Source organism: Miniopterus natalensis, chromosome 12 (assembly GCF_054644295.1).
Source record: "Miniopterus natalensis isolate mMinNat1 chromosome 12, mMinNat1.hap1, whole genome shotgun sequence".
Taxonomy (NCBI): Eukaryota; Metazoa; Chordata; class Mammalia; order Chiroptera; family Miniopteridae; genus Miniopterus; species Miniopterus natalensis.
In genome coordinates this window covers 50,244,316-50,270,850 of record NC_142092.1, presented here as the reverse complement: position 1 = coordinate 50,270,850, position 26,535 = coordinate 50,244,316, and the positions used below count along the sequence as shown (strand labels likewise).

The 26,535-nt window shown below is 50.7% G+C and overlaps 1 protein-coding gene across 2 annotated transcripts in view; it reads left to right on the top strand.

The window, feature by feature from the left end:
- Positions 1 to 26,279, top strand: part of TBC1D2 (TBC1 domain family member 2) — a 43,224-nt gene extending 16,945 nt beyond the window's left edge. Inside the window, exons 4-13 of one of the 2 annotated variants that reach the window (XM_016223029.2) lie at positions 1,014 to 1,147; positions 4,352 to 4,548; positions 10,685 to 11,080; positions 16,083 to 16,193; positions 16,965 to 17,152; positions 18,218 to 18,694; positions 22,235 to 22,355; positions 24,677 to 24,862; positions 25,611 to 25,732; positions 26,058 to 26,279. In XM_016223029.2, the coding sequence (XP_016078515.2) occupies positions 1,014 to 1,147; positions 4,352 to 4,548; positions 10,685 to 11,080; positions 16,083 to 16,193; positions 16,965 to 17,152; positions 18,218 to 18,694; positions 22,235 to 22,355; positions 24,677 to 24,862; positions 25,611 to 25,732; positions 26,058 to 26,265 (2,140 nt within the window). In that variant the 3' untranslated portion in view covers positions 26,266 to 26,279. Of the gene's footprint in view, positions 1 to 1,013; positions 1,148 to 4,351; positions 4,549 to 10,684; positions 11,081 to 14,705; positions 15,335 to 16,082; positions 16,194 to 16,964; positions 17,153 to 18,217; positions 18,695 to 22,234; positions 22,356 to 24,676; positions 24,863 to 25,610; positions 25,733 to 26,057 lie in introns of those variants that run through there. The other variant, XM_087822781.1, reaches the window with a different exon arrangement.
- Positions 26,280 to 26,535: the final 256 nt, after the last annotated feature.

The following is a 26,535-nucleotide window of genomic DNA, read 5'->3' as shown; positions in this document are numbered from 1 at the left end:
TTTTAAGTGCTGGTCATGATACTAAACTGATTTTACAATCTGCCAGTTATAAACTTGCAGTTGGAAAAACACTGACCTACTGAACTCCTTTAATCATTTTCTCTTCCTTGTTACTGATTTTAGAATATGTCTACTTTTATATCTTTGTGAAGAAAAAATAAACTCAATTGAACTGTCTTTTCATCTGATTCATTATGAATTTGTCTGTGGTCCCTGGTCCTGGGCCAGCCTTTGGTGCTGCCTAGCTCCTTCCTGCAAACTAAACGTGTATTGAGCTTGCACTCTGGGCACATGCAACTCAGCATCAGGTGCCAGCGGGCATGCAGGTGAGCTGGTGCCCAGTTTGTGAAGAAAAGACATTATCATTCAGCCTAGGCAAGTACTTAGTCACAGCGTGGCCCATTCATGAAGCGCTGTAAGCTTCTTGGAGGCTGTGAGATGACCAGTGAAGGCTTCAGAGAGAACAGATGAGAGCAGGAAAAGACAGCAAGAGGAGAAGGGTGCCAGGAGATGTTCGGAACCCTTCTCAGCAAAAGTAGGGAGCCACTGATGATTTTTGAGCCAGGTAGTTACAAGACCAGATGAAGGGTTTAGGAAAGTTAGTTTGGCAAATCCATTTGACATTCATTCAACACATACATAGTGAGGGCCTTCTAAATTTCAGGCGCTGTTCCAGGCATTCTAAGTACTTTGGTGAACAAAACAGACAAATATCCCTGCCCTCACGGAGCTTATACTCCAGCCTTGGGGTTGGGGCAGGGTCGTCGATCTTACATTGTTTATAAGCAATATTGTGGAAGGCACAATTGATGAAATAATGGAAATTAGAGGGGTGAGAGGGTAAGAGAGTGGCTGGGGTGGGGTGCATCACTCACGCAGGGTGCCTGGGGTTTAGCAGACTGACCGGGCTATGCCTGGGGGTAGGGATGCAGCCTGTGCTCTAGCAGTAACAGCAGGGAGGGGAGGGCAGAGTGGCAGGGCTGTCAGCCTCATGCTCCTCTGTTTTCCTTCAGAAACACAATGTTCAACATCCGGGGCAACAGGCAGGCCCAAGGAACAGGCCACGGACCTCCAGGGGAAGATTCTCCACCAAGCAGGGAGCCTCAGGGGGAGGAGCAGCCCCCACCCCCTGACCCCAGCACCCCAGGTAAGCCTCTGCCCAGGTCTGAGCTGCCTTCAGAGACCAAGTGAGTGCCCCTCTCCTCCCCAGAAACCGGCATTTGTGCTTCTGTGTCTCAACCATGGAGATCTCTGGGGCGATCCTTTAGCGTTTATGGATCTAGTAGCAATGATATATTATTGTTGTAGTAAACTGTATATAACATGCAACCTAACCAGTTTTAGGGGTAAAGCTCAGCGACATTAAGCACACTCACACTGTTGTCCAACCAGCACCACCATCCAAGTCCGGAACTCTTTTCACCTCCCCAACTGAAACTCTTAGCCATGATTCTTGGAGTAATAAAAGAAAACTTCACTTTCTTACTTTTTTTTTTAATATAAAGAAAGAATATAAAAATACCTTTCTGGAGTGACTGAAATCAGTCGGCTCTGCCTGAAGAAGCAGAGCAGATGACCTTTAGGTATCCTTCCTGGCTGTGGCACAGCACTTTGTTATTTCTTTCACAAAATGTGAGTGACCCACACCATTGGGGGATGGGGAGTTGGCTTCTTTGAAAATGGCATTGGCGCCCTTAGAACATATTTTAAGTTAGAAACATTTGGGAGAAAACTGGCTGAGGTAGCACTATGGATTCTTCTCATGACAGACAGGACCCCTGGGCCATGTAGAAGTGACTCTAGAAAAAGCGCCCCTTTGGAGCAGTGTCTGGGGAGACCCTGCAGATCACAAGAACAGTCCAAGAGAAGATCAGGACTGTGTCGAATCAATAATAATGACACTAGCACTTATATATAGCAGTTACTTTGTGCTAGGGCTACTCTGAGCATTTTGGGAGTGGTGGGGGCTAACAGTTGTATTAATATGTAATTCACATTCCATACAATTCACCCATTTGAAGTACACAGTTCAGTGGCTTTCAGAATATTCACAGAGCTATGCAACCATCACCATAATCAATTCCAGAACATTTGTAATACCCCCCAAAAAAGAAACCCTACCTCCCTCAGCCATCAGTCCCAATCTCCACCTTCCTCCACCTCTAGGCAACCACTAGTCTACTTTCTGTCTCTACAGCTCTGCCCACTCTGGATAGTGTATACAAATGGAATCATAGCCATGGTCCCTTCGGACTGGCTTCTTGCTCTTAGAACCTTTCCAGGATTCTACCATGTGCACTAAGCACTTTACCTGCAGTAGCCTGTGTAATCCTTACAGCAACCTGAGCAGCAGATACTGTTGCTATTCTTATTTAGTAATTGAGGATAGAAAATTCTTATTTAGTAAATGAGAAACTGAGGATAGAAAAGTGGAGTGACTGGCTCACGGCCACACAGTGAGTGACAGGACCAGGATTCAGGCCCAGTCCTCTGGCCCTGTACTGCAGCCTGAGGCCTCATTTTCTAAATCAGTGATTTTTAAAATGACGTCTTTATTGCCATGAAACCTTGATGCCATAAACAAAATCTAATATCCAAAGTGGATAAAAGCTGAGTTGAGTCAGGGGTGGGAGTCTGGGCTCCCGTTGGTGCCCCATCCTCTGCCCCTCCCAGGCAGCCGTGAGGCACCCCCGTGAGATCGTAGGGCACTGCCTGAGCAGCTGTCTTAGGCCGCGTTTCCCCCGACTGTAAAGCGAGCACAATGACCCCTGCGCTGCCTGCGTGCAGGGCTGGTGGGCAGCAGTGTTTCAGAGGCCAGCAGGGCTGCAGGGCCGAGCTGCCGGGAAGCGAGCCGCATGGCATTCCTCGGAGCCCTGCAGCTGCTCCATCCTCGGCTCAACCAGGTTTCTCTTAAATCTGAAACAAGACTGTTCTATTCTCACACCCAACAACTTCAAGGAGTTTCTGGTTCCTGTCACCTACTAGAGCAGCTCTTTATCTGTTCAAGCCTGTTTGGCTGGCCCTCAGCCTGGGCCCCAGAAGAAAGATGCGAAGTCATTTGGTTCGTTCTCCAAGCCCTACCTGTCCCCTCCCCTGGGATCCCACTCCACATGCTTATTTTTAATACCTTAGTCTCAAAAGAATTGGGGATAGCTTATTAAAATATATATCTGGGGAAAGTAAATGAGTAATTAGGGTTAGAAAATTTAGATAAGATTCTTCAGAGTAGCCAAGGGTGGGCAACAAATGTGGCTCTAAGTGTCTCAGCAGCCATGGCAAAGAAGGAGATACAAGTGTTTAGATTATTCCCAGTGTCCATGAGACTAAACACATAGTTTCTGGAAGAAGAAAAGCCTTTTCTGGCACTGAAGGCTGAGGGGAAATTCTGTTGAGGCCTGATAACAGGCATGATGTGTCTGTGCCCTGTAAACAAGATTCTCAAGGTCCCTTCACCATATAATCAGGCCCTGGTTGCAGATTGATGGCGGAGCCCTAAAGCAGAGGTGAGGATGGCAGGACAAGGCAGCCTGAGTGAATGGATTTGATTTAAGAATAAAATTTAGCACTGGTCGGCAAAGGTTTTCAGGAAAGAGCCAGATTGTAAATATCTGAGGCCTTATGAGCCATGTGGTCTCTGTTGCAAGTACTTAGTTCTGCCCCTGTGGAGTGAAACCAGCACAGACAGTGCACAAAGGAAAGGGTGTGGCTGTGTTCCAATAAAACTTGATTTACAAAAGCAGTCTGTGGGCTAGATTTGGCCTGTGGGCCATGGGTTGCTGACCTGGGCTCTATTGAAAATAAAAGGACTGTGCAGCCTCGAGGCAGCCAACTATGGGAAATATGTCTCCTAACTTAGCTGGTAGTAAGGATCAAATAATTTGAGCTACTGTCCAGGGCAAGAATGCAGAGTACAGATGTTCCATGTTCCTATCAAGAGGCAGGTCTGTGTACTTTGAAAATTGCTCAGAGGGTACAGGTAGGACCCTGACATAAGAAACAAGACATTCCTTCAGGACTTGTGACTGAGGGGAAGACCACCTGGCAAACAGCCTGTGCATTGGGGATCTGAGAGTAGGGGACAGGCAGTTTCGAGGATGGGCTGAATGACCTGGCCAGCACAGTGTAAATGATGTTTATTTAGTCCAGCCCTGCACAGCTGCATCAGTATCACCTAGAGATGTTTTAGAAATGCAAATTCTCAAGCCCTGCCCAGGCCTATTGAATGAAGAGCTCTGGGTATAGGGTCCCACAGTCTGCATTTTACCAAGCCTTTCAGGTACTTTTGCAGCATGCTCATTTGAGAACTGCCAATGCCCCTGGTCATAACCTCTGTGTTTCTCCTTTTGGTCAGGGAAAGATCCAGCAGATTCTCAGAAGCCTGCCCCCAAGTCCTCTCTGACTGCCAATCTCATTCAGAGAGCCAAGCGCCAGAACAACACCTTCCCTCTCCTTGCTGAAGTGCTCCCATGGAACCAAACTGCCCAGGAGAAAACCTTGGCCTTGGAGCAGCAGGTTCTGATGCTTACCAAGGAGTTACAGTCTCAGAAGGTGAGCTCTGGCCCTAGGCTCCATTGGACCCCTCTGGGTATAGGCCAAACTGTGGGTGGTTGAATGTGCTGTGCTGTTGATTACTCAGGGACACGCTGTCACTCAAACTAGGTGACGGAAAGCCACCAAGGGCAGGGTCTCTGGAGACCTACTTTAATAATTGCCTCTCACACCCCTCCTGAAGGACTGTACATGGTCTGACCCCACACCCGAAGAGGGAGAGTGTTTGGAAGAGGGTAATCTGGATGCAGGGCCCTGGGAGGGGCCCCCAAAGGAACCAGGGGACCTTTGACCTGGCAGCTGGTAACTTGGTGCACATCTCTGAAGGACTCACAAGACAGAGAAAGCAGACAGTTCTTTAGGCCCTGGGGCTGAGTCAGGACCAGCAGGTAACAATAACTGGGAGGAAGATTTAGGCTTAATAGAGAAGTTAATTGTAGCAGTTAAAAAAAAAAAAAAAAAAAGCTGCACGTCATTGTAGAAAACAGATCACACGCATACACAGACATGAAAATCATTAAAAAGTCCACAACCCAGAGGGTAGATGGCGTTCACATCCAGGGCAACCTGGTGAACAATGAGGGTCACGTGGCAGGGAGGCGAGGGCGGCTGCAGCACCAGGCTCTCTCTAGCTGGAGCAGCTGCCTGTACAGCTTAAGTCCCAAACCCAAACCTAAACAGGAAAAGAAATCTGAAATGTAAACACCACTTCTCCTTTCACCATATCTTACCCTTCTTTCTAGGATATATGGGCAGCCTCCCGTGACTTGGCCTGTCCTTCTAAGGCATTATGAATTGTCAAATGAAGCAAAGAGGCCCTGGGAGACTGAGGTTTCATTTAGGTTTGTCCCTGAGATCTCTGTGGCCCTGGAGGATGCACCATTTTTCAATAAATGAAGGCAAGGTCTTGGAGATTAGTAAGGACTGCCCAGTTTGTGGACAACTCCCCTACAGTCAGAGTGAAAATGTCTGGAGGAAGTTGCTCAAATATTAAAGAATCTGGACTTTGTTACTGGTTCACTTTCCAGCAAATCCCAGTCCTGTCCTTGAGCAGATGGTGGGAGGAGAGCAAGTCTTGTGGTTTAGCTTTTGACCCCTAATATGAGTGGATTTACATGCTATCTGACTCATCTCACAAATGCACTTTGGTCTAGTGGGTAATTCAGATCACAGGTCTTTTAAATAAGATAGTATAGACTCTAGCTCTGGCCCTGAGCAGGTCTCTCAACCTCTACAGCCTCAGTTTCCTCATCTGTAAATGGAGTTATAACCGTGTTTCCTGGAGAAGCCCATGTCCAGATTCATAAAGCCTGGTGCCTGGCCCCCAGCAGTTTGCCCAGCAGATTCAGACTTTGATTGTCTTAGCTATTGCTAGCATTTCCTGCCCTTTTTGTTGATTCCTTCCTGCCTTAAAAGGAATGACACACACCCCTGAGGTGCTCTGAGAAGAACCCTCCTGCAGTGTTCTGGGAATCAGACCTGAGCCTGTGAGGGCCTCCAGGAAATGTGCTTGTGGGGCATAGCAGTGATGGACAGAGTGCAGGCCTTCATTCCACACTAGGAAGGGGGAGCCCTGCCCTACCAACTCTGGAGTTTCACCTCCAGCCCAGACACCAAAACCAAAGAGAGGAAGGACAAAAAGAGACCAACTCTTGGCCCAGAGGGGGCAGAGGAGGCTGGCACAACCTTGGGATACCGAGCCCTAGGCATTCAGAAATGCTGGTCAGAGAGCACCTCTCCATCTGACCCTCTGAGTCCAGTTCCTCAGCTGGGGAAACAGTCCCCTGGACTTCAGGGCCCACATCTACCAGATGCCCCTCCTGTGGCTTTTCAGTGGGGAAGGACCGTCTTTCCACCTGAGGCCACAGGAGGACATGGGAGCTGGGGTCTTTTTCTGGTTCAGACAGCCAGGTGACCATTGCCAATAATGTTAGTGATTCTTTAAGAATTAATATCTGGCCCAGCCTGGCATGGCTCAGTGGTTGAGCATCGACCTAGAGATGGCAGTTTGATTTCCCAGTCAGGGCACATGCCTGGGTTGCGGGCTCGATCCCCAGTCGGGTGCATGCAGGAGGCTGCCGATCAATGATGACTCTCTCATCATTGATGTTTCTGTCTCTCTCTCTCCCCCTCTCCCTTCCTCTCTCTGAAATCAATAAAAATATATTTTAAAAAAAATTTATATCTCAAACTCTGTTGGATACTACAGAGGGCCCTGGTCTTTTTCTCCAGGTTCAAGGGCTGTCATCACAGGTTGCCTCCTCCATGGTCCCATAGTACAGCCCATTATCAGATACAACTGCACTTCAGAAAAAATGGCATGAACTCTCTGTGCCTCCCTGTGTCATATTAAACCACAGGGCGACTGAGACCCATTAAGTCATTATCTATCCCAGACTCCTGCAGTGTTGGCCCCATAAGAGATTTGGACTGCAGGAGATAGTACCAGATGGCTGCTTGGCCAGGTGACTCAGGCTTTCCGAGGTGACAGAATTGTACCCAGCCTGAAGGCCGTCTGCTCTGGCAGATGGAAGGCTGTTGTTTGTGGTGATGTTCACCATCTGTTGGCTGCTGGGAATGAGGGATTCCTCCTGGGCCCTGCCTGGGGCCCTCTGGGGCCAACTTAGCTCACTCAGGATGACTTGGTGAAGGCATGTAATTTGTTTAGGAAACTCAGTGGGGGCAAAGAGCAGCCAATTTTCCCCCTAGAACCCTAGCCAGAGTTGAGAGTACACTCCCCCTGCACAGGGTGCAGACTTCAGAGTGCATTCCACATGATGTGGACAAAAGCAGCTTCAAAGTGGATGTATCAGAAGCTTCCATTTTTTAAATATTTCTATATGGTGTGTATGTGCATTTTTGTGACTGGTGTATTTCACTTAACATTGTCCTCAAGATTCATCTGTGTATAGTAGGTGGGAGGACTTCCTTTATTTTTAAGGCTGAATAATATTCCTCTGTGTGTGTGCTCATGTCCCACATTTTACTTGTTTACCCTCCTCCACTTCCTGCAACATGGGTTATTTCCGTTTTTAAAGAAATGGAAAGAAGCATCTCAATGCAAAATCCATTAACTGCATCATGGAGAAGTGAGGGGTCCTGGATTAGGAGTTGGGGGCACTCTATCATGGTGTGTTTTTCCACTCATGGGGATCTACCAGGTCCCTTTAGTCCTCTCCCTTCTCCTTTCTTGGGCTTCGGTCCCCCATGTGACAACAAGGTGGCTGGGCCAGGTCTCCCAGGGCCTTCCAGGTTTTCTGAATCTTTCATCCATTCCCATTCCATCTTATACTTTCCATGCAGGTTTTTTCTCCCCACCTCCCTCCCACTGTGGTGCAGGGATTCTGGGATGGGAGGAAAGCCTCCTGGGCTGGTGTCTTGGTCTTGGATTTTGAGAGCCAGATGTAGGGAAGGGGAGACAGCTGGATGTAATCAAATGGGCTTCAGAGTTGACTCTCCCAAAGTTTGGGGAAAATACCCACCTGATTCTGAGCCTCAGACAAGTTCAAACAGTGGTGTCTGTTGGTATTTCACCAGTCAGTTGCCCGGGTGATCTCCACATCTCAGCTGAACCAGAAAATGGCCTGGGCTTCTCTGTTATCCCAGAGCCGCAGGAATGTTAATCTCTCTCAGCAGGGCCCTGAGAAGAGATTTCTTCATTCCAGACATTCCGGTTTGGTTTGCAACCACCCTCCCCCACTTCCTGCAGCACCCAAGCTTCTTACCTGCTCTTTCATTCCACTGGGGCTTTGCCTGAGCTGTTGGTTCAGTTGTCTTGAAACCTTCCCAGTTCTTCAGGGATCCCTTTAAACTGATCTGCCTTTCTCTAGAAGGTGCTGATCTCCCACCACCATCACCACCACCCTGGACAGAACTCATTGCTCTCTGCTCTGGGCCCCCACAAACACCTTGTTTCCCGCTGTCGCAGGAAATCGCTCTATTACAGTGGTTCACCATCGCTTCCACCAGCCTTCCGGGATTTGGAAGGTGGGAATATGACCAGTCCCCCTCAGGGCCCCAGCAGTTGGCCCAAGGCTTGGCAGTGAGTGGGTGCTTGATAAAGGTTGGATGGAAGAGAGAAGCAAAGAAGGGACAGTCACTAGTACCAAAGATTGAGAAGATGCACACCAATTTGGTCTTGTTATTAACTTCTCATATAAAGTCATGATTTGGGGCAGTTCTCTAAAATAGAATTGTTCTTAGCGAATAATCCTATCCAGCTGATCCATTTATTTAACTGCTTTGGCTTGATAATGTTATCTGTGGGAGCTCTCCATGTCCCCACCTATTGCTGGTGGAAGTGGGCTTCTTGCAACATCACAAGAAAAGAAACTTTCTGAGACTCACACAGGAGAATGAGTGGCATTTATTTACGTGGAATTAAACCTCTGAGTTTCCAAGGTCCCCTCTCCCTCCATTGTGCCATGGAAGAAGTGTAGCTGTGTCTTCAGCAGAGCTAGGATTAAAGCCGTTGCCCAGAGTTTCCATTCCATATTTGTATAGCCCAACCCAGCATCAGGCTAGCTTGCTTGTGTTCCCAGCTGCAGTCCGTCAGTCCATTGTGTGTGGTCCACATGCCCATGACCATGCGGCTCCTAGGAACACAGGGAATGCAAGGAAGCAGGAGCAAAACCAGAGGAACAGGAGAGCCAAGAGAACATTTCTCTGTCTGGGGATTTTAACCTTCTAAGATTTTGTGCACTTGCAGTGGCCCCACCCCCTTTGGCCAATAATCTCTGTTCCAGGTTAAACTGATAGGCTTCTTCCATGTGACACCCTAACTGTCATCCACATCCCCTTTGTTGGACCCCCCATGGTTCCCTGGGAAGTGTAAAATTGCAGCTTCCTGGTGAAGCTGCCCAGATAGCCATGCTTATACTATCTGGCCTTTCCTATTATTAATAACTAGCTAATTACAGTGGTACCAGATACTGTTAATGTGTCTCCAGGAAACTCTGTTTTTCCAGATGAGGCTAGCATGGAACACAGCGTTATCCTAAAGACCCTCCCTACAAGGTTCATGTGGGGCTGGCAGCTAGGCTGCCTGGCTTCTGATAATCTGACCCTGGCCCAGAATGAATCTGCACCCTTGCTTTGGGACAAGACAGATCTTGGGGAGGGTGAAGGCTCCAAGTCATGGGGAGCCAAGCAGACCTTGAGTTTCCATGTGAATCACATGCTCCTCCAAGGAGTAAACTGAGGTCTGTTGCTCTCTAGCACTTCCTTGCACCAGCCTTGCAGGCATCGCTTGGTGGGCTAAAGGGGCTGGGCACAAACAGATTGATGAGGCACTCTGTGTGGCCAGCCCCACATGAACCTTGTAGGGAGGGTCTTCAGGATTGTCAGTGTGTTTCCTCTCTTTTGCTGTCTCAGCTTGATTGGTAGTACCTGCTTGGGTGCTATATTAGGAAGAATTCTGAGGCCTCAACTAGGTTAGCAGGAAGGAGTATTGAGGTTAATTAGTAATGCCTGCCACAGGAGGGAAGAGCCATGCCTGTGTGCCACTACACCGCTACTGTCATTACTGACCCAGCATTGGCTTTGGATTCTGGATGATTTGGGCTTAAATTCTACTCTACTCTGCTGGGCCTCTGAAATAGACAGGTATTACTCAGGACACGAGCTCAGCTGCTGTAACAAAAAAGCCTCAAAATACTATGGCCTGAAACAATTTGGAAGTTTACTTCTCTTCCACATTCTAATGGAAGAGTCCAGAGGTAAGTGAGCAGTTCTGAGCTGGTGGGGCAGCTCTGCGATCCTCAACATGCAACTTCTGCCGTGAGTCCAACATGGCTGCTGTAGTTCTTGCCTTTTCCTGGCTAGAAGGAAGGGGAACTGGACCAGGGGAGCATGTGTGTAGTGGTTTCAAAGGTATGACCCAGAGCTGTCCACACCCGGTATAGGTAGGATTGTCACTTGGTCACATCCAGCTGTAAGCTTAGCTAGGAAATGCAGTCTTGAGTTGGGGAACCATCTGTCAAGTTATAACTCTTGAACAGAAAAAGAGAAAATGGGGGCTGAGATGAGATGACCTAGAGGATGATGCTGGCCACCTCTCAGGGCTGTTTGGAGAACTGGTGAGAGCACATGCCTTGCCTTTTGCGAGTTCTTAAGACGTTTCCGTTTCCCCGCCCAGGAGCTGGTGAGGATCCTGCACAAGGCACTGGAGGCTGCCCAGCAGGAGAAGAGGGCGACCAGCATGTACCTGGCAGCAGCCGAGGACAAGGACCGGCTGGAGCTGGTGCGGCACAAAGTGCGGCAGATCGTGGAGCTGGGCAAGCGGGTGGAGGCCCTGGAACAGGAGCGGGAGAGCCTAGCGCAGACGGTGAGCCTGCGGGAGCAGCACGTGCAGGAGCTGCAGCAGCACGTGCAGCTGCTCATGGACAAGAACCAGGCCAAACAGCAGGTCATCTGCAAGCTGTCTGAGAAGGTCACCCAGGACTTCATTCATCCCCCTAACCAGCCCCTCGTGCCCTCAGATTCTGCAGACAGGAACTTCCTGAGCCAACAGGAGAAGATGGAGCACCTGAAGGTAGGCGCCACTCCCTCCAGGCCCTGGGCTCTTGGGGAAGGCACTGCCCTCCACCTTAAGGGTTTTCTAGACACAGCAGGGGTAACCCTTAATACCGGAATGTTCATATTTGAAATAGACGTTGGTGGAAATATTGCTACATACTTCCTCACTTTCTTAACCAGAAGGCCCAATGCAATTTGATCTTCTCGTGGTGTCCTAGGCTGAAAATGGAAGGTATCTCTAGCTTAACAACTTAGAAGGAGCCCAAGATGGGTCAGAACCCCTGAGGACTAGACCAGCTGCACACCTGGGGCCTGGCTTGGTTGGGTTACTTATGTGTCACACTGATAACCTTGGGAGCCCCCTGGTCCACGCTGGCCCTCCCCCAGCAGTCCTACACATAGTACAGGTGACCTGTAGCTGGCTGTGAGCTGCTCGTAATGATGACACGAATCGCTGCTCCTATCCTAAGTGCTCTACCTGCATCGTTTCATGTAATCCTTGCACCAGCTGTGAGGCAGTCACTTGTGTGCTCCTTGTGCTGAGGAAGCGGGGGAACTGGAATTACCTTGGAGCAACATCTCTGACTAATCCATCTACTCTGCTGCCTTCCATCTTCTTTGCCTCTTCTAGCTCCTGTCGCCATCCCCGCCTCCCCGTCACCCAGGCTGTAGCTCTCACCTGGGAAAGGCTGCCCCATCTCACAGGGATTCGTGGTAGCACAGAAGGCAGGAACTTTACTTTAGGTGTGATGCCTGCCATGGGCTGCAGCATCCTCTCTAGAGGGTGGTGACAAGAGCTGTTGGAACACCTAGAGGCTCGAGGCTGGGGATAGGTGATTATAGTCCCCCAGTCCCTAAAGGCAGCCAGATAACCAGCCAGTCATGCCCAAACCCTGCCACTTGCAGCCAGATACGTATGCATATGTATCACCATGGGGACTCCCATGCTGCTGTACCAAAGAAGGACTGTGGCGGTGGGGGAGGGAAACCTGGAAGCTTTTGAGGCCTGGGAGCAGTGTTTACAGTGGTACGATTGTCAGGAGGCTAAAGGAAGATAACAGAAACCCAGGTTCCTCTCCCCTCTTTCAGCATGAAAACCACATAACCAGTCTCCGAGTCTTCCTTAAAATAGATTTTTTTGAGTTCACAATAAAAACAAAATCCCTTCAAGTACAGACGCAGCTAGGTTGTTAGAAAACATTCCGTGATTCACACAGCAGTGGAAATGGCTTCCAGCAGATAGCTTCCCTGCCCAGCTCGCCCAGCCTGCTGGGATCCCCTGCTGAAGACCCAGGAAAGCAGCCCAGGGGTCAGAGAAATAGGCTCTCTGGATACCTCCCAACTGCCCCAGAGGGCCGGCTGGATGTCTGGACTACCCTAGGAGACTAAGCATGCCCCTGAATTTGCATGTGCAGGAATTTAATTTATCAGCGAGCCCAGAGATGAGGAGACCCTGGTTATGATTCACATCAGCCAAACTTGTATTTGTAGCCGATCCTCAGAGGCCCAGCATCCTGTGCTAGAAATAGTTGCGTGACTAGAGTTCCTTAGTCCAAGCCATTTTCCTGCTTGCCCTGTGATTGAGAACAGCCACCTTTAAGGAAATGCCCCCTTATTGTTGAAGTTGTCAATTTGAGGGTAGAATCACCGACCTTGAATATCAGAACTGGAAAGACTCAAAGATCTAGTCTGCCCCCACCCCATTTTCTGGCAGGGACAGCCGAGCCCTGGAAAGGTGAAGGGACTGGTCCCACGGCACAAGCAGCGGAGTCACAGCTATACCCCAGGTCCCCCCACAACCAATCTACTGCCTTCCCCAAGGAAGTTTCCCAGGTTCCTGATCCCTATGAAGGTAGGCAGGCTCGTTGCTCCTAACTGTCCCCTTTCTCCCACTTGTTTCCCTCCTTTGCTTCACTGGTGACTGTCATATGACTTTTTTCTCCTCTGAGATCTCTCTTTTTCCTCCCTACAGTTCTGAGCCAGGAAGAACACTCAAGGTAGGGCGATGAGCTGAATGAGAAGGTGCTGCCCAGACACCACCCCCACCCCACACCCACAGCTGTTCCAGGGGTGCTCAGCCCTGCCCTCCCTCTCTACCCTATGCCGCATGTCCAAAGCTGGGATGAGGAAAGGGGGATGGGAGCAGGAGGTAGGGCCAGGTGGTGGTGCAGGGCATGCTCCAGCAGCAGACTCCGATGTCCTTTCATCTGGAAGTAGTTTTCGGTTCCTATGGTGGACCAAACACACCTCGGTGTCCCCTGCCTCCCTCTGTGCCATCTGCGCGACTGAGATCTTGCCTTCTCTGTGCTTGTTTCCTTATCTGTGAAAGGGGAATGATAGTACTTCAAACTTAGCCCACAGTGCTGTGGTCAGGCTGAAATCACGTGCAATAGGGGAAATGGGCCTGGCACATAGTAGGAACTCTGGCAACTGGCAGCTCTTCTCCCTTGCCTGGAGGCTTGTTCGTGTTCCAGGCACTTGGGAAGAATCCACAGTAGCCACATCTTCTTTCGAGGGGAGGGCAGCGCATTGGGTGAGAGTAGCCCTCGAAGTGAGAACTCTGTGAGGGAGATGACACGCGCACTGCGCTTGCCTCAACGCCAGCCTCTAGTCTAAACCTTTTGCACATATTAACTGATTCCTCCCCCCGACCCCCGAGGTGGTGCTGTTATTATCCCCGTTTCCCAGGTGAGGGCATGAGGCATAGAAAGGGTGAGTAACTTGTCCCGGGGCTCAGTGGTGAGGCAGGATTTATATCTTGGCAGCATGCCCTGGAGTCTGTGTCCTGACGACTCGGGCAGCACGTGCATCATTGACGTGTTATAACGCCGGTTAGGAGAGATCAGACAACCCTGCGTGCCTTCAGCCCGAAGGCTACCAAGGACAGCCTTGAAGGGTGGGACTAGACTTGACGTCCAGGTGAATTCTAGTGGGGGTAGTTTAGAGAGTGCACAGTAGATGCAGTGGTTTAGGACTTGACTTTAAAATCAGACAGACCTGGGTTCAGTCACACCCTGCCTTGTACCAGCTCTGTGACCTCGGGCAACTTATTCCACCTTTCAGAGCCCCAGAGATCTCATCTGTGTTATTTCTGAGCTGCTGGGGGTGATGGCGCAGGTAGCCTGCACAGGCTCCGTGTTCATGAGTCTCTAAATCTCCAGACACTGAAGTGTAAGACTGTCATGGGAGCGGGAAGCAGTCCTGGAAAATCCTGATGCTCACAGGAGGTTGACCCTCCTGCTGCTAACAGGAAGATCTGCACAGATCTCACTGCCCCCTGCCACACAAGGCTGAGGAAGTGGGGGTCATGAAGGGGAAGCAGGCAGACACTTGCCTAGAGAGCAGCCAGTGCCACCAGCAGCTTTTCCAAGAGAAAGAGCCTAGATTTTGATCTAGGGCAGGGACACAGCTGGAGGGTAAGAGGAAATCTAGGCTGGGGAGTTGGATCTGCCTGGGTCCTGGCCAGGAGGAGAGAGCAGAGAGCAAGTTTAGCTCCAGTACAGCCTTGCGGCCCAGGCACAGTGAGGGAAATGAAAGCAGGGGTCGGGGTTGGGGGCATCACGAAACCCAACAGAGTGCTGAGAGGCCACTTTGTGAAGTCTGCCAGGACATTTGTTTCCAGCTCAGGAGCCCTGGGATCATGTGACCCTCCCACTGTGTCAACTATCTAGGCAGAAGACAGCAGACCCTGCACATGAATTGGAGCTTCTGGGCTGGGAGGGTTCCTGGCCAGAATGAAAACCCACCCAGGAAGGGTCAGGACCGTCTATGAGCTGTGCACAGTTGTCTCTTTCCTGATAATGAAATACTATAGGCTAGGCATGATGTTCTTAGTTTCCAGATAAGTCAGAACCCATCCAAAGTCACCCCTGAAATAGTGTCTCATATTCACCTACAGCCCAGTACATGTTCTTGAGTGGGAGAGAAAGGGGTTGAGTTTCAGCTAGCAAATGCCCTGGAATTGCTAGGTGTAGCTGTGAGTGTGTGTTGTCCATTGCTTCTGCAGTGTCCATCCAAGTAGAATAAAGACTGAGAGCCATTGCTGTGGCTACTCCTTTCTGAGGCTCAGGCTCCTACTCAAACTCTAGTGCTGGGCCAGCTTCTCCTTGCACACCCCAGTAGCTGCATCTTACTCTCTCCACTGGACAACTTGCAAAAGGAACACTAGGCTCAGGGAGGTGCATCACAGCATGATTCATAATCAAAAACAGACTGAACACCCACGGCTGAAGTAAGAAGACAACAAGAGAGGGACTATAACTAAGTCAAGGTAAATTCACCCAATAGAATAGTCATCTGGCGTTAAAAATTACCCTGGAGAAGTTTCTGTAGCAACATAGAAAAATATTTACAAAGTGACACTAAGAAAGAAAATTTTTCAGCCCGGCTGGTGTGGCTCAGTGGTTGAGTGTCGACCCATGAACCAAGAAGTCACTGATTCGATTACCAGTCAGGGCACATGCCTGGGTTTCGGGCTTGATCCCCAGTAGGGAGTGTGCAGGAGGCAGCCAATTGATGGAGTTTCTTTCATCAATGTTTGTATCTCTCTCTAAAATCAATAAAAACATTAAAAAAATTTTTTTCACCCAAAATTGTTTAGTATGATTTGCAAATATATGACAAAACGTATTTATTTTATAAACAAACATTACTTGAGTGTTGTGTTTTAGTCCCTGTACTTAGTGTTGTAACACATTACCTCACTTAGTCTCCTTGCTGCCCAGTGGGTAGTTGGTATTTGTTCCTTTTACAGATGGGGAAACAGAGCAGTTCGGTGAGGTCTCCCGGCAAGGAAGTCGGAGCCAGGACTCGAACTCCAGGCTTAGTGCTCTCTTCACCATTTAATTCTAGGATCAAGATTAGAGAAGGGGGCTATCAGTAATATTATTTTTGTTTCAGACTTTCTTTTTAGTTTGCATTATTGGAAATTTCTAAAGAAGTGTTGGCAGCTCATTTGAGGATGAGACCAGGGAGATGTTTATAGTGCAAGCCCTTAGCTGCTTTGCTCTCTTCTCCAGGATGACATGGAAGCATACCAGACCCAGAACCGCTTTCTCAATTCTGAGATCCACCAGGTCACAAAGATCTGGAGAAAGGTGGCTGAGAAGGAGAGAACCCTCCTGATGAAGGTGAGAGGTGGGACTCGTTTTCTGGTCTCTTCCCACCACTCTTTCAGTCTCCTCACCATCTCACCCCTGTCTCGCTCTCTCCTCATTACCTGCCCCCTCTCCCTCTGGACTGTGCTCTGATTGCTGCTTCTCTGATCACAAAGGAAAAGACAGGCAAAGGAAGGGTGTGCAGTGTGTCTCCCATGAGGTGGAAGAGAGGTAATGTGTTGGAGGAACAGAAAGAACCCACATGGTGGCAGCAGAAGGCACAAGGGCAGTGTCCAGAGCTCCATGTCCATCCCCCGGGCACTGCTCAGTGATATCACCTACAGAGAACTTGCTCTAGGCCAAGTGCCCCAGGAAGGGCTTTGCATATGTCAGCTCTTCTAAGCCTCACCAGAATCCTGAAGCAGGCTCTGCATCATCCCCATTGTTCAATGAAGCTAAGGCACAGAGAAGTTAGGTAATTTGCCATCAGTCACCCAGCCAGCAGTGGCAGGATAGGACTGCAGGCCTGTGCTGTCTCTGCCCACCCCACCCCTCTTCCTTCTGAATCCAGCTCGAGCCCTGGGCCTGGTTCTCTCTTGCCTGGAGCCCTTTCTGCCTTGTTGTAAACCGTTGGATTCGGGCCCATCTCCTTTCCCTATATGAAGGCCTGGGGGTGGGGAAGGGGTGGTGTTGAGAGCTGGGAGAAGGGCACGCTACCTAAAGCTGTTCAGGCCTCAGGCCTCTGGGGCAATTAAGTCTAACCAAATGGCCTGACCAGCCCCCACCCCCGCCCCACCCCCACAGTGTGCCTACCTCCAAGCCAAGAACTGCCAGATTGAGAGTAAGTACCTGGCAGGGCTGCGGAGGCTGCAGGAGGCCCTAGGGAACCAGGCCAGCGAGTGCTCCGAGCTGCTCAGGCAACTCATCCAGGAGGCGCTGCAGTGGGAAGCCAGCGAGGCCTCTGCTGACGGTGTTGAGCTGAACCCCATCAGGTGAGCCCAGCGGCGGCCAGGGCAGGGCTGGCTCTGCGTGCCCTAGGAGTCCCAGCTGCCCCCTGACTGTGTGTGAGCACCACACATTTCTTACCTCCTCATATCTTCAGATAAATGAGCATGTGGTTGAGATGAGCCCCATTTTAGAGCTGAGGCAGTGCAGGCTCAGAGCAGGCAGCCCCTTGCCCAAGGCCACACAGCACATTAGTGCAGCTGACCTGAGTCCGCCTCCAAAGCTCTGTTTTTTCCACTGCCCCAGGCTGCCTCCCAGAGGTTTGTCATAAAGGGAGGAGAGAAGACAAGCCACCTGCCTCCCCTGAGCACAATGGATAAGAACAGTTAAATATGACAGAAGGGGCTGTGGCTGGGGTCAGAGGCCCTTGAAAGCTGGGTGACTGAGCGGCTGGAGCCCAGGCTTTGAAGCCAGACTTGGGTCTCTCACTGTGTAACCTTAGACATGTCACTTTATCTCTCAGAGCTTCATATGCATCCTCCATAGATGTGTGTAAGACCCCTGCTTCACAAGAGTACTGGGATTCAATGAGACAACACATGCAGAGCACACACAGGGGCAAATAAGTGTTGAATAAATGAAAGGCCACCTGGAATGGATCCCCAGCTCTCCCAGCTCTGTGTGTCAGTGATGCTGTCTCTGCCCCATCCTTTGGGGCTTACTGGCTGTGGAAGTGGGGTTCTATATGGACAGTGCAAAACTCCTTGGGCCTAAGACAACCTGGAGTAATAAGAGGATCCTTTATATTTGCACAGAATGAATGAGTAAATGTCACTTCAGCACTTACTATGTGCCAGGCACTGTCTAGGCCCCCAGCAGTTTACAACAGAGGATCTCAGTGGGTCTTTATGAGGCAGAGCAGGAGTTTCTCTACCCATTGTACAGATGAGCAAACTGAAGTTCAGAGAACTGAATGACCTTTCAGAGCTGCATGGCTAACCCAAGGTGAAGCCAAGGCAGGAGCCTTGCCCAGGGTGCACCCCACCCCCCAATTACCCCTGATCTGGGGTGGGGCTCTGCAAGGTGTTGCTAACATGGGCTTTTGCTGGCAGCGAATATGATGAGTATGGCTTCCTGACGGTCCCCAACTATGAGGTGGAAGACCTGCAGCTGCTGGCCAAGATCCAGGCACTGGAGGTGCGCTCCCATCACCTGCTGGCCCACGAGGTTATGGAGCGACCACTGCGAGAGCGCTGGGCTGCGCTGGGTGAGCTTGTACCCTCCATCGAGCTCAAGCAGCTGCTGCGGATGGGCGTGTCCCAAGAGCATCGGCCTCGTGTCTGGAGATGGCTGGTCCACCGCCGCGTCCAGCACCTGCAGGCCCCTGGCCGCTACCAGGAGCTGCTGAGCCGGAGCCAGACCTGCAAGCACCCTGCTGCCCGCCAGATCGAGCTGGACCTGAACCGTACGTTCACCAACAACAAACACTTCACCTGTCCCACCTCCAGCATCCCTGACAAGCTCCGCCGGGTGCTGTTGGCCTTCTCCTGGCAGAACCCCTCCATCGGCTACTGCCAGGGCCTGAACAGGTGAGCACCATAGCCCCGGTGAGGACACAGCCTTTATCCTTCAGAGCAGCCCTCTGTCTCTTTGGAGCCTCCTTCCAGAACCCGTAGAGGTGAGCCACAGAGGCTTGATATGATCCCCACTGAACAGATGGGGACAAGCAGGTGAAAGTACATGTTCAAGACAGAGGGTTCAGAGCTCAGGGTTCCTCATACCATGCTCTCTCCTTTGGTTTATGCTTAGGAAGTGCCACTCCCGTAGAAAGCATGGTGAATGGTCCCCTGGGGTTGTGTCATGCACAACCCAGCTCACAAATTGTGGAACTGCCTGGGTCAGGGATCATTTGCTTTAAATGAAACCCACTCAGCAGAGCCGAAGGAAAAGAGAATTTGTAAATGTTACAGGGGAACCTGTAACACAAGCCAGGAAAAGAAAATAAAGCTAGAGACCACATGGTCATTGGAAGCCGGGGGCACCATTCCCTCCCTATTCCATGAGGACAAGTTCCCTGCAGTTGTGCAGCTCTGAGATAGTACTGCTCTGGGCCCTCTGTGGGGATGCATGGTCTCGTTCCACATTTCTGCTTTCTTCTCTCTCAGTAACCAGACTCTGTCCATCATTCCTTGGACATTTAGGGCCCGTGGAGGCTGTCAGAATGGAGACCTCAGCCCATGAGTCTAGAGCCTTTTAGCAGGTCTTCCCTTTTGTCGATACCCTCATGTCCCGGGTCTAAATTCCCAAAAGAAGAAATCTCATTGGCCCAGCGTGGATTAATTTCTCCTTCTAGTCCAACAGCAGGAAACAGGGGATAGGGATGGGATAACCTGGTAGGGCTGCCCTCTCCAGTACTGTAGGGGACTCTCATGGTTGCCTCCAGTTATCTCAGTAGAAGTTGCACAATCTCCTATTTCCCAAAGCAAGTTTTGGACTTAGTTTAAACATACATATGCTCAAGCAAAATTTACATAAGCCACTCTGCTCTTTTTTCAGATAGGTGGTGTGTGACATTTATTCAACACAGAATAAACATTCAGACTGTCCCTACTCAAATGGGAATGGTTCCCAAGGGTAGATATTTTTGATACTTTATTTTCAGTGTAAGTTGCGTGAAATTGAGCATATATGTGTATAATTACTGGGAATTCTGAGTTCAACCCCAGAACAGTTCATCTGTGCTGAAGAGGCAGGGGAAATTCCTATAGCATAGGAGGTCTTAAGATAAGCCTTGCAGAAGAAAAGAAGCTTCTCCCTGTGTGGAAAGAGGCAGGGGTACATAGGAACAACTGAGACCAAGAAGGGAGATGACACCCACAGGCTATTTCTTTTACTTCTTTCTCTGAATGCTAATTTTTTTTTTTTTTTTTTTTTACTGATTATTGGTATTTATAAAAATAGTCATGGTACTGCTTTAAATAGAAAGTTATTTGTGATAGAACCTGTTCCGATGTAGAGGGTACTGTTAATCTTTCAAAGGCCCTTAAACCCAAGCCTGCAGGCCCCTTCACTTGTTGAGTGCCACCATCTAGTGGCTTCCATGGGAACTGCATTTGTCATGTGGAGAACAGACCCTGCTTATATGCAACAAATCCTGCCTGTTTAGAGGGTGATAGATGTCATGATTATGATTTAGTGCTAATTGAAAGCAAACAACTTAAAGCCATTTCCCTTTAAAATATAAGCGAAGTGCTTTAAAATTTGTTTTTCCCACCATTACCACACTCCCTTCTTTGTAGACCCACTGGGCTCTAAATGCCTTAAGTAGGAGTCTGTCTGCAGCCCTGAGCAGTTCGTAGGCCCTAGTTGGTACCAACAGCCTCTCATCACTGACCTTTTAAGCCAATGCTGGCAGCATGCTCCTGGACTGAGCACATCCTGAGGCTCCCGTAGAATGGGGACAGGTGGAGAGAACACCGGAGTGGACTTTGGGAGCCCTGGGTTCTATTTCCATTCTGCTTCCAACTGACTGTGTGGCCTTGAGCAGGTCATTTTTGCTTTCTGGGCCTCAGTCCTACCATCTCTACAATGAATTTATCTAGACCAGTAGGATGCAGCTGCCTAGAGCTTTGTCTTGTGAGTTTCTGAGGCAGTTTCCAGACGCAGTGGGAAAGAGTGCCATGATCAGTTAGTTATGTCAGCCCTGGGCATAGTCAAAGAGAGTGGTGGCCAGTGTATCATACATTTGCTATCCCTGAACTAAATGACGCCTGAGCCCCACCCACCCCCACCACCCTTCCCCAGCTCTAAGAGGGCAGAGCTTTCTGTTTCCCAGGAGACCTGTGACTGTTTGTTCATCCACTCAGCTCAGACTTATGAGGGTCTGTACAAATATTTTGCCAGAATGAAGAGAAATTCCTCCTCAACCTACTGAGGAGATAAAAAGGATTTTTTTTCTTTTGAGACTTGACCCTGTTTCTTTAAAACATGAACGTGAGAAGAGGTTGGAGGTCATGAATCCAATCCAGTAAAAGCCCAGGGAAGCATCAACGTCGGGACCATGAAATGTGCTCTGTGTGCCCATTGAGACTGTGAGCCTTCCCAGTGCTGTAAACTGGGGTCTCTCTAAGGGTGACCAGTAGGTGCACTCTACAGAAGGGGCCCGCTGCCCATAGGACAGCCTTGGTTAGAAGGTCACATGAGGCTTTTCACTGCAGGATTTCTGAGGCTTTGCTAAGATACTGTGTATCACAGCCTGCGAGAGGGAACTAGAGTATACAGCATTCCCTACACGTCTTTGGATACGCGGCCTTGTGTTTACCCAGCATCATGACAGACAAGGACATATTGGAAAATGTGTTCTTGGGTTGGCCCCAGAAGAGACCCATCAGAAAAGATAGGAGAAGTAGAGAAAATAGTACTTCTTCCAGGCAGACTTCCCTGCCCAGCAATGGGGGGGTTTCTTCCTTACCCATTATCTCAGAGCCCCATGATAACTTCAGGGGAGAGTGAAGCAAAGGAGAAAAAGAACTCCATGTATTGAGCACCTGGTATATGCCAGGTAGTGAGCAAAGCACTGTGGGGTCTATCTTCTCCCTCCAGATGCCTCACAGCCCTGGGAGGGAGGTAGTATTAGTTCCCGCTGTACAGGTGGAAGGCTCAGAGAGGTTAGCACACTTGCAACAGTCTCAAAGCCTGTGGATGTGAACATGAGGATAGCTAACATTTATAAAGCACTCACCACATATCAGGCACTGTGCCAGACATTTAACATGTGTTAACTATTTATCCTCATGACAGGCCTGTTATTATTAGGAAGATGCTGAGGCTCAGAGAGGTTAGGTGACTTGCCTAGGGTCACGCAGCAAGGAAATGGCAGGATCAGGATTCACACCCAGGCAATGGAACTTCAAAGCTCCTGCTCCAAGATGATCCCCCTTGCTCTGGAAATCCCCTATGTAGTCCTCCCCAAAAGCATGTTTATCTCACCCCAGCTGCCAAGGACACCAGCCTGATCAGGGAGTAGGGTGGGGCAGGACTCCCCCCTGGGCCCAGGGAGCCATCTCTGTCATGAGCTGCCTGGCTGTGACTTCTGAAGGTCACTCCAGGCCTCCTTCTCTCCCACACAGGCTGGCAGCCATCGCTCTGCTGGTCCTGGGTGAAGAGGAGAGTGCCTTCTGGTGCCTGGTGGCTATTGTGGAGACCATCATGCCAGCCGATTACTACAGCAAGACACTGACAGCGTCCCAGGTAATAAGCAGGGCAGGGAGGGGACTTAGGGGTTATGCAGGTCAGCCCCAGTTGTTCCTACAAGCTGGTGAGCCTCAGAAAAGTCAGAAATCTCTCGGGCCTCCATTTATCCCTCTGTACAATGGGCCAGTAGCTCCTCAATGGGACTGCTAGGAAGTGAGTGTCCCAGTGGTGACATTATGTCATTAGTAACAGGTTTCCTGGGGAGGGGAGGAGAAGAAAATCTAGTGATACTTGCTATTTGCCAGGAAAGAATTTCAAAATAGAGGTCAGGTGGGGGGAGATGAGACTGGGAGGGTGGAGGGGTGGCGACTCTTCACACACGCTCGTCCTTCCTACTGAGAAGCACAGCTGCCTCCATCAGCTCATGACCTCAACTGCCCACTGAGCACAGACCAGGCCTGGAGTCCAGCGAACTAAGTCAAAGCCAGCCCCTCCAGTACTCAGCCGTGTGGCCTTGGCAAGTGACATCCCCTCTCTGACCCCAGGCTTGTCCGCTTTTGAGTGGGAGGAACACTACTTCCTGGGTTTGTTGAGAGGCATAAATGAAAAACCATTTCAAATGCCCCATCTCCACTCTCCTACATTTCCCACCTCCCCTGCCTCACCCCTTGTCCTGTTCTTGCTGCATCAGTGCCATGTGCTTTACGGAGAGAGGCCTCCCAGAGGGAACTTTCTCACTTTCCAACCCCAAACCTGCCAAGCCATTATCTGCCCACCCATTCTTTTCTGCTTTCTTACTACGATCACCCAACACCTTTCCTCCTTCTGGGACATCTACTTAGGTGGGAATCTCGGGAGAGAGTGGGTGCTCAGGTATGGAGTGGAAAGGTTGGGCTGGAGATCAAGCCGTAGGTGTCATCAGGAAATAAGTGGTGAATCGGGTAAGGATGTGTTTGGCTTCATGGAGGGAAGAGCCTCGACTAACAGTGGCTTAAATGGGGGATTCTCAGGTAATGACACGGCCAAAGGCTCCTCCTCGCCCTCTGCTCTGCCATCCTGGCATGTGGCCTTCCTCCTCCTGCCCATCATGTGGTCCCAGGACGGCTGCATCACCTCTGGCTCTGTAGCCACGGCCTAGGCTGGAAGCAGCAGAGGGTGGAAGGCAGGAGCTGGCTCCCTTTCCGACAGCTTTCCCCACCCCAGCAATTCCTGCTCACTCCTCCTGGGCAGAACTGTATCACATGGCACCTCTAGTTGCAAGGCAGGCTGGGAAATGTTCCATATTTTATTTTCATGTTTTAACATCTCTGAAGTTGAGGTGTGTTGTACAACCAGTGTGTTATGATGGGTTGCTATTTTTTGTTTTCATTTTTTAGTATAGAAAATTTCAAATTTCCCAAAAAATTGAGAAAGCAGTATATGAACCTCCACGTATCCATCACCAGTTTCAATAATTATCAATACTGGGAGGCCAGTGCTATTTCACCTAAACCTCCACCCACTCTTCTGCCTTTGATGATCTTGAAGTAAATCTCAGACATATCATCAGTTCATCCATAAGTCCTTCAGAAGGTTTAGTGGCATCTTAAACTGAATGAATTACCCTGTTTCAAGATGGACACTAGGCCTCCACATGGACCTGTGGTTCTGGGAGAGCAAGGAAAGGGAGGGTGTAGCCACGCCGACAGCTAACGCCTGGAAGAGCACTTAATTGGAAGGGGGCTGAGAAACCAGCAGTTACAGGAAAACAAGAGCAACAGGAGACTCAGATGGGCCTGTCTTGGAGATGGGGGGCCAACCACAAAAGCACCATGTCTTAGAGCCAGGAAAGGAGCTACTGCTGGGAGTTATCACCAGGTCAAGCAAAACAAGGATGGAGGCATGACAGTGACCACATGGAGAGGTCACTGGCAACCATCGCCCAGCAGCATCCCCCTTTGGGAGGATTCCTTGGTGTTCAGGTAGCAGGACAGTGTGACTCCCCCTGACACCTGCCCCCAGGACCTCCCCTGAGATGTGCACAGAGCATCTTGTGCATCAGGCCCAAAATGTGTGTAGAGAAGCAGCTGTGGTGTCAGCTGGTACAAGCCTGAGCTCCTGATTGGCTTGAGGTTCAGAGGGGCAAAGGGGCCAGAACTCCACTGGCCATGACCTTAGCAGCCGACAGAGACCTCTGTTAAAGCCTGTGTGCCAGCCCGCGTACAGCGGGGTGAAGTGCTGCTGCACCTTCTCACAGCCAGGCTGGCCTGTGCCCCCGGGCAGGGCAAGGCCCAAGCTGAGGCTCCAGCGCTGTGTGTGGCTGGGAGTGAAGGGGCAGACGGGGAGGGAGGCAGCCCCTCCCCGGGGCAGCAGCTGAGGGGCCCTCTCGCCGCCTCCAGGTGGACCAGCGGGTGCTCCAGGACCTCCTCTCAGAGAAGCTGCCCAGGCTGATGGCCCACCTGGGGCAGCGCCACGTGGACCTCTCCTTCATCACCTTCAACTGGTTCCTCGTGGTCTTTGCCGACAGTCTCATCAGCAATATCCTCCTCCAGGTCTGGGATGCCTTCCTATATGAGGGCACGAAGGTAGGGCGCTGCCGGGGGTTGGGCAGGAGGGTCCTGGGCAAGACCCTTCATCCTCTTGGTCTCAATTCTGCCCCTGGAAAGTGGAAGGACAGTGACACCTGTCAGGGCTGTTGAGGACACCTGCTAGGAGCGTCGCTTTGGAAACTAAAGTGCTTTGCACACATGAAAGGAAGTGGTTCTGCCCCCTGGAGAGGAAGCAGGAGCACAACCTTGGGGGGCACATCCCTATTCCATCAGTTGCCACTCCAGTCCCCCGGGTCCCTCCTTCTCTTCCTCCTGTTTGGACCGAGCCCTGGATTGGGAGGTTGGCACAGGGTCTGGTGCCAGCTCTGGCCCTCACCCTTCTAGAAGACCCTGGGCAGGCCTTCCCCTGTCTTGCATTTCCACGCGGTGGTTGACAGCATACTGCACTGCATGGTCCACAGAGAGCCCTCGGATTTGTTACTTTATCAGTTCCTGTTAGCGCCCCATGTAGAGACAGCGTTTACCCCTATTAGGTCCACCCAGGGTCCCAGAACAAGTCAGGGTAGAGCTGGGACTCAGCCTATTCCCCAGATTCCAAGCTGTGCTCCCCCTGGGGTTTCCAGTCACCCATCCCCTGTGACCTCCCTGCACATGTCACCTCCAAGCTTTCAACTTCTAGAGCCTGTCCAGGGACTCCCACTGCCTGGTGTGTGGGTTCTCCTCCCTCTGGGGATTACCTGCCCTGGCACCCCATGCCCCATCTGAGCCCCCACCTTGCCCCCAGGTGGTGTTCCGCTATGCCCTGGCCATTTTCAAGTACAATGAGGAGGAGATCCTGAGGCTGCAGGACCACCTGGAGATCTACCAGTACCTGCGCTTCTTCACCAAGACCATTTGCAACAGCCGGTGAGAACCCACCCCTGCTCTCTCCACCACTCCCACCATCCACATTGGCTCAGATGTCACCTCCTCCAGGAAACCTTCCCTGACCAACCTTTCCTTAGTGGGTTAGAGCTCCCACAGTTAGCACTAAGCCTCCTCCTGCCTCAGTACATATGACTTTGAATGGAAATTTTCTTCACCGTTTCCTCTCTGGAAGGTGAGCTCCCCGAGGCAGGGGCCAGGAGCCTTAGCCATATGGGCAGAATGAATGCAGGCCTGCCTGGGAAAGCATGGTGAGCGCAGGCACCGTGGGACAGTGTGCTCTGGGCTGACTGTGCTCTTCCCCCAGGAAGCTGATGAACATCGCCTTCAACGACATGAACCCCTTTCCTATGAAACAGCTGCAGCAGCTGCGGACAGTCCACCGGGAGCGGCTGGAGGCTGAGCTGCAGGAGCTGGAGCAATTCAAGGCCCAGTACTTGGAGACCCGGGCATCCCTGGACACAGTGGTGCCTGAGGGTTGTGCCAGCGAAGACGAGGGGGATGGGGAGGCCTGATGTGGCCATCTGCACTCCCCAGAGCCCTTTCCATCCTCAACTGGCAGGCCCATAGGAGCACGGCCATGAAGCAGTGGTCCAGCCCCCTGAACCCCATCACATTTGATGCTGGGCAAGTTCCTTCTTGGCTCTGGCCTCCAGTCTCCCCATCAGAACGTTGTCTGTTGGTTGAGTTATCTCATGAGCACATACCCAGGGATCTGGCCCTCTCTCACTTCCTCCTCAGAGCACTTTAGCACACAAACAAGAGTGCTGTCTTTATAGGGAATC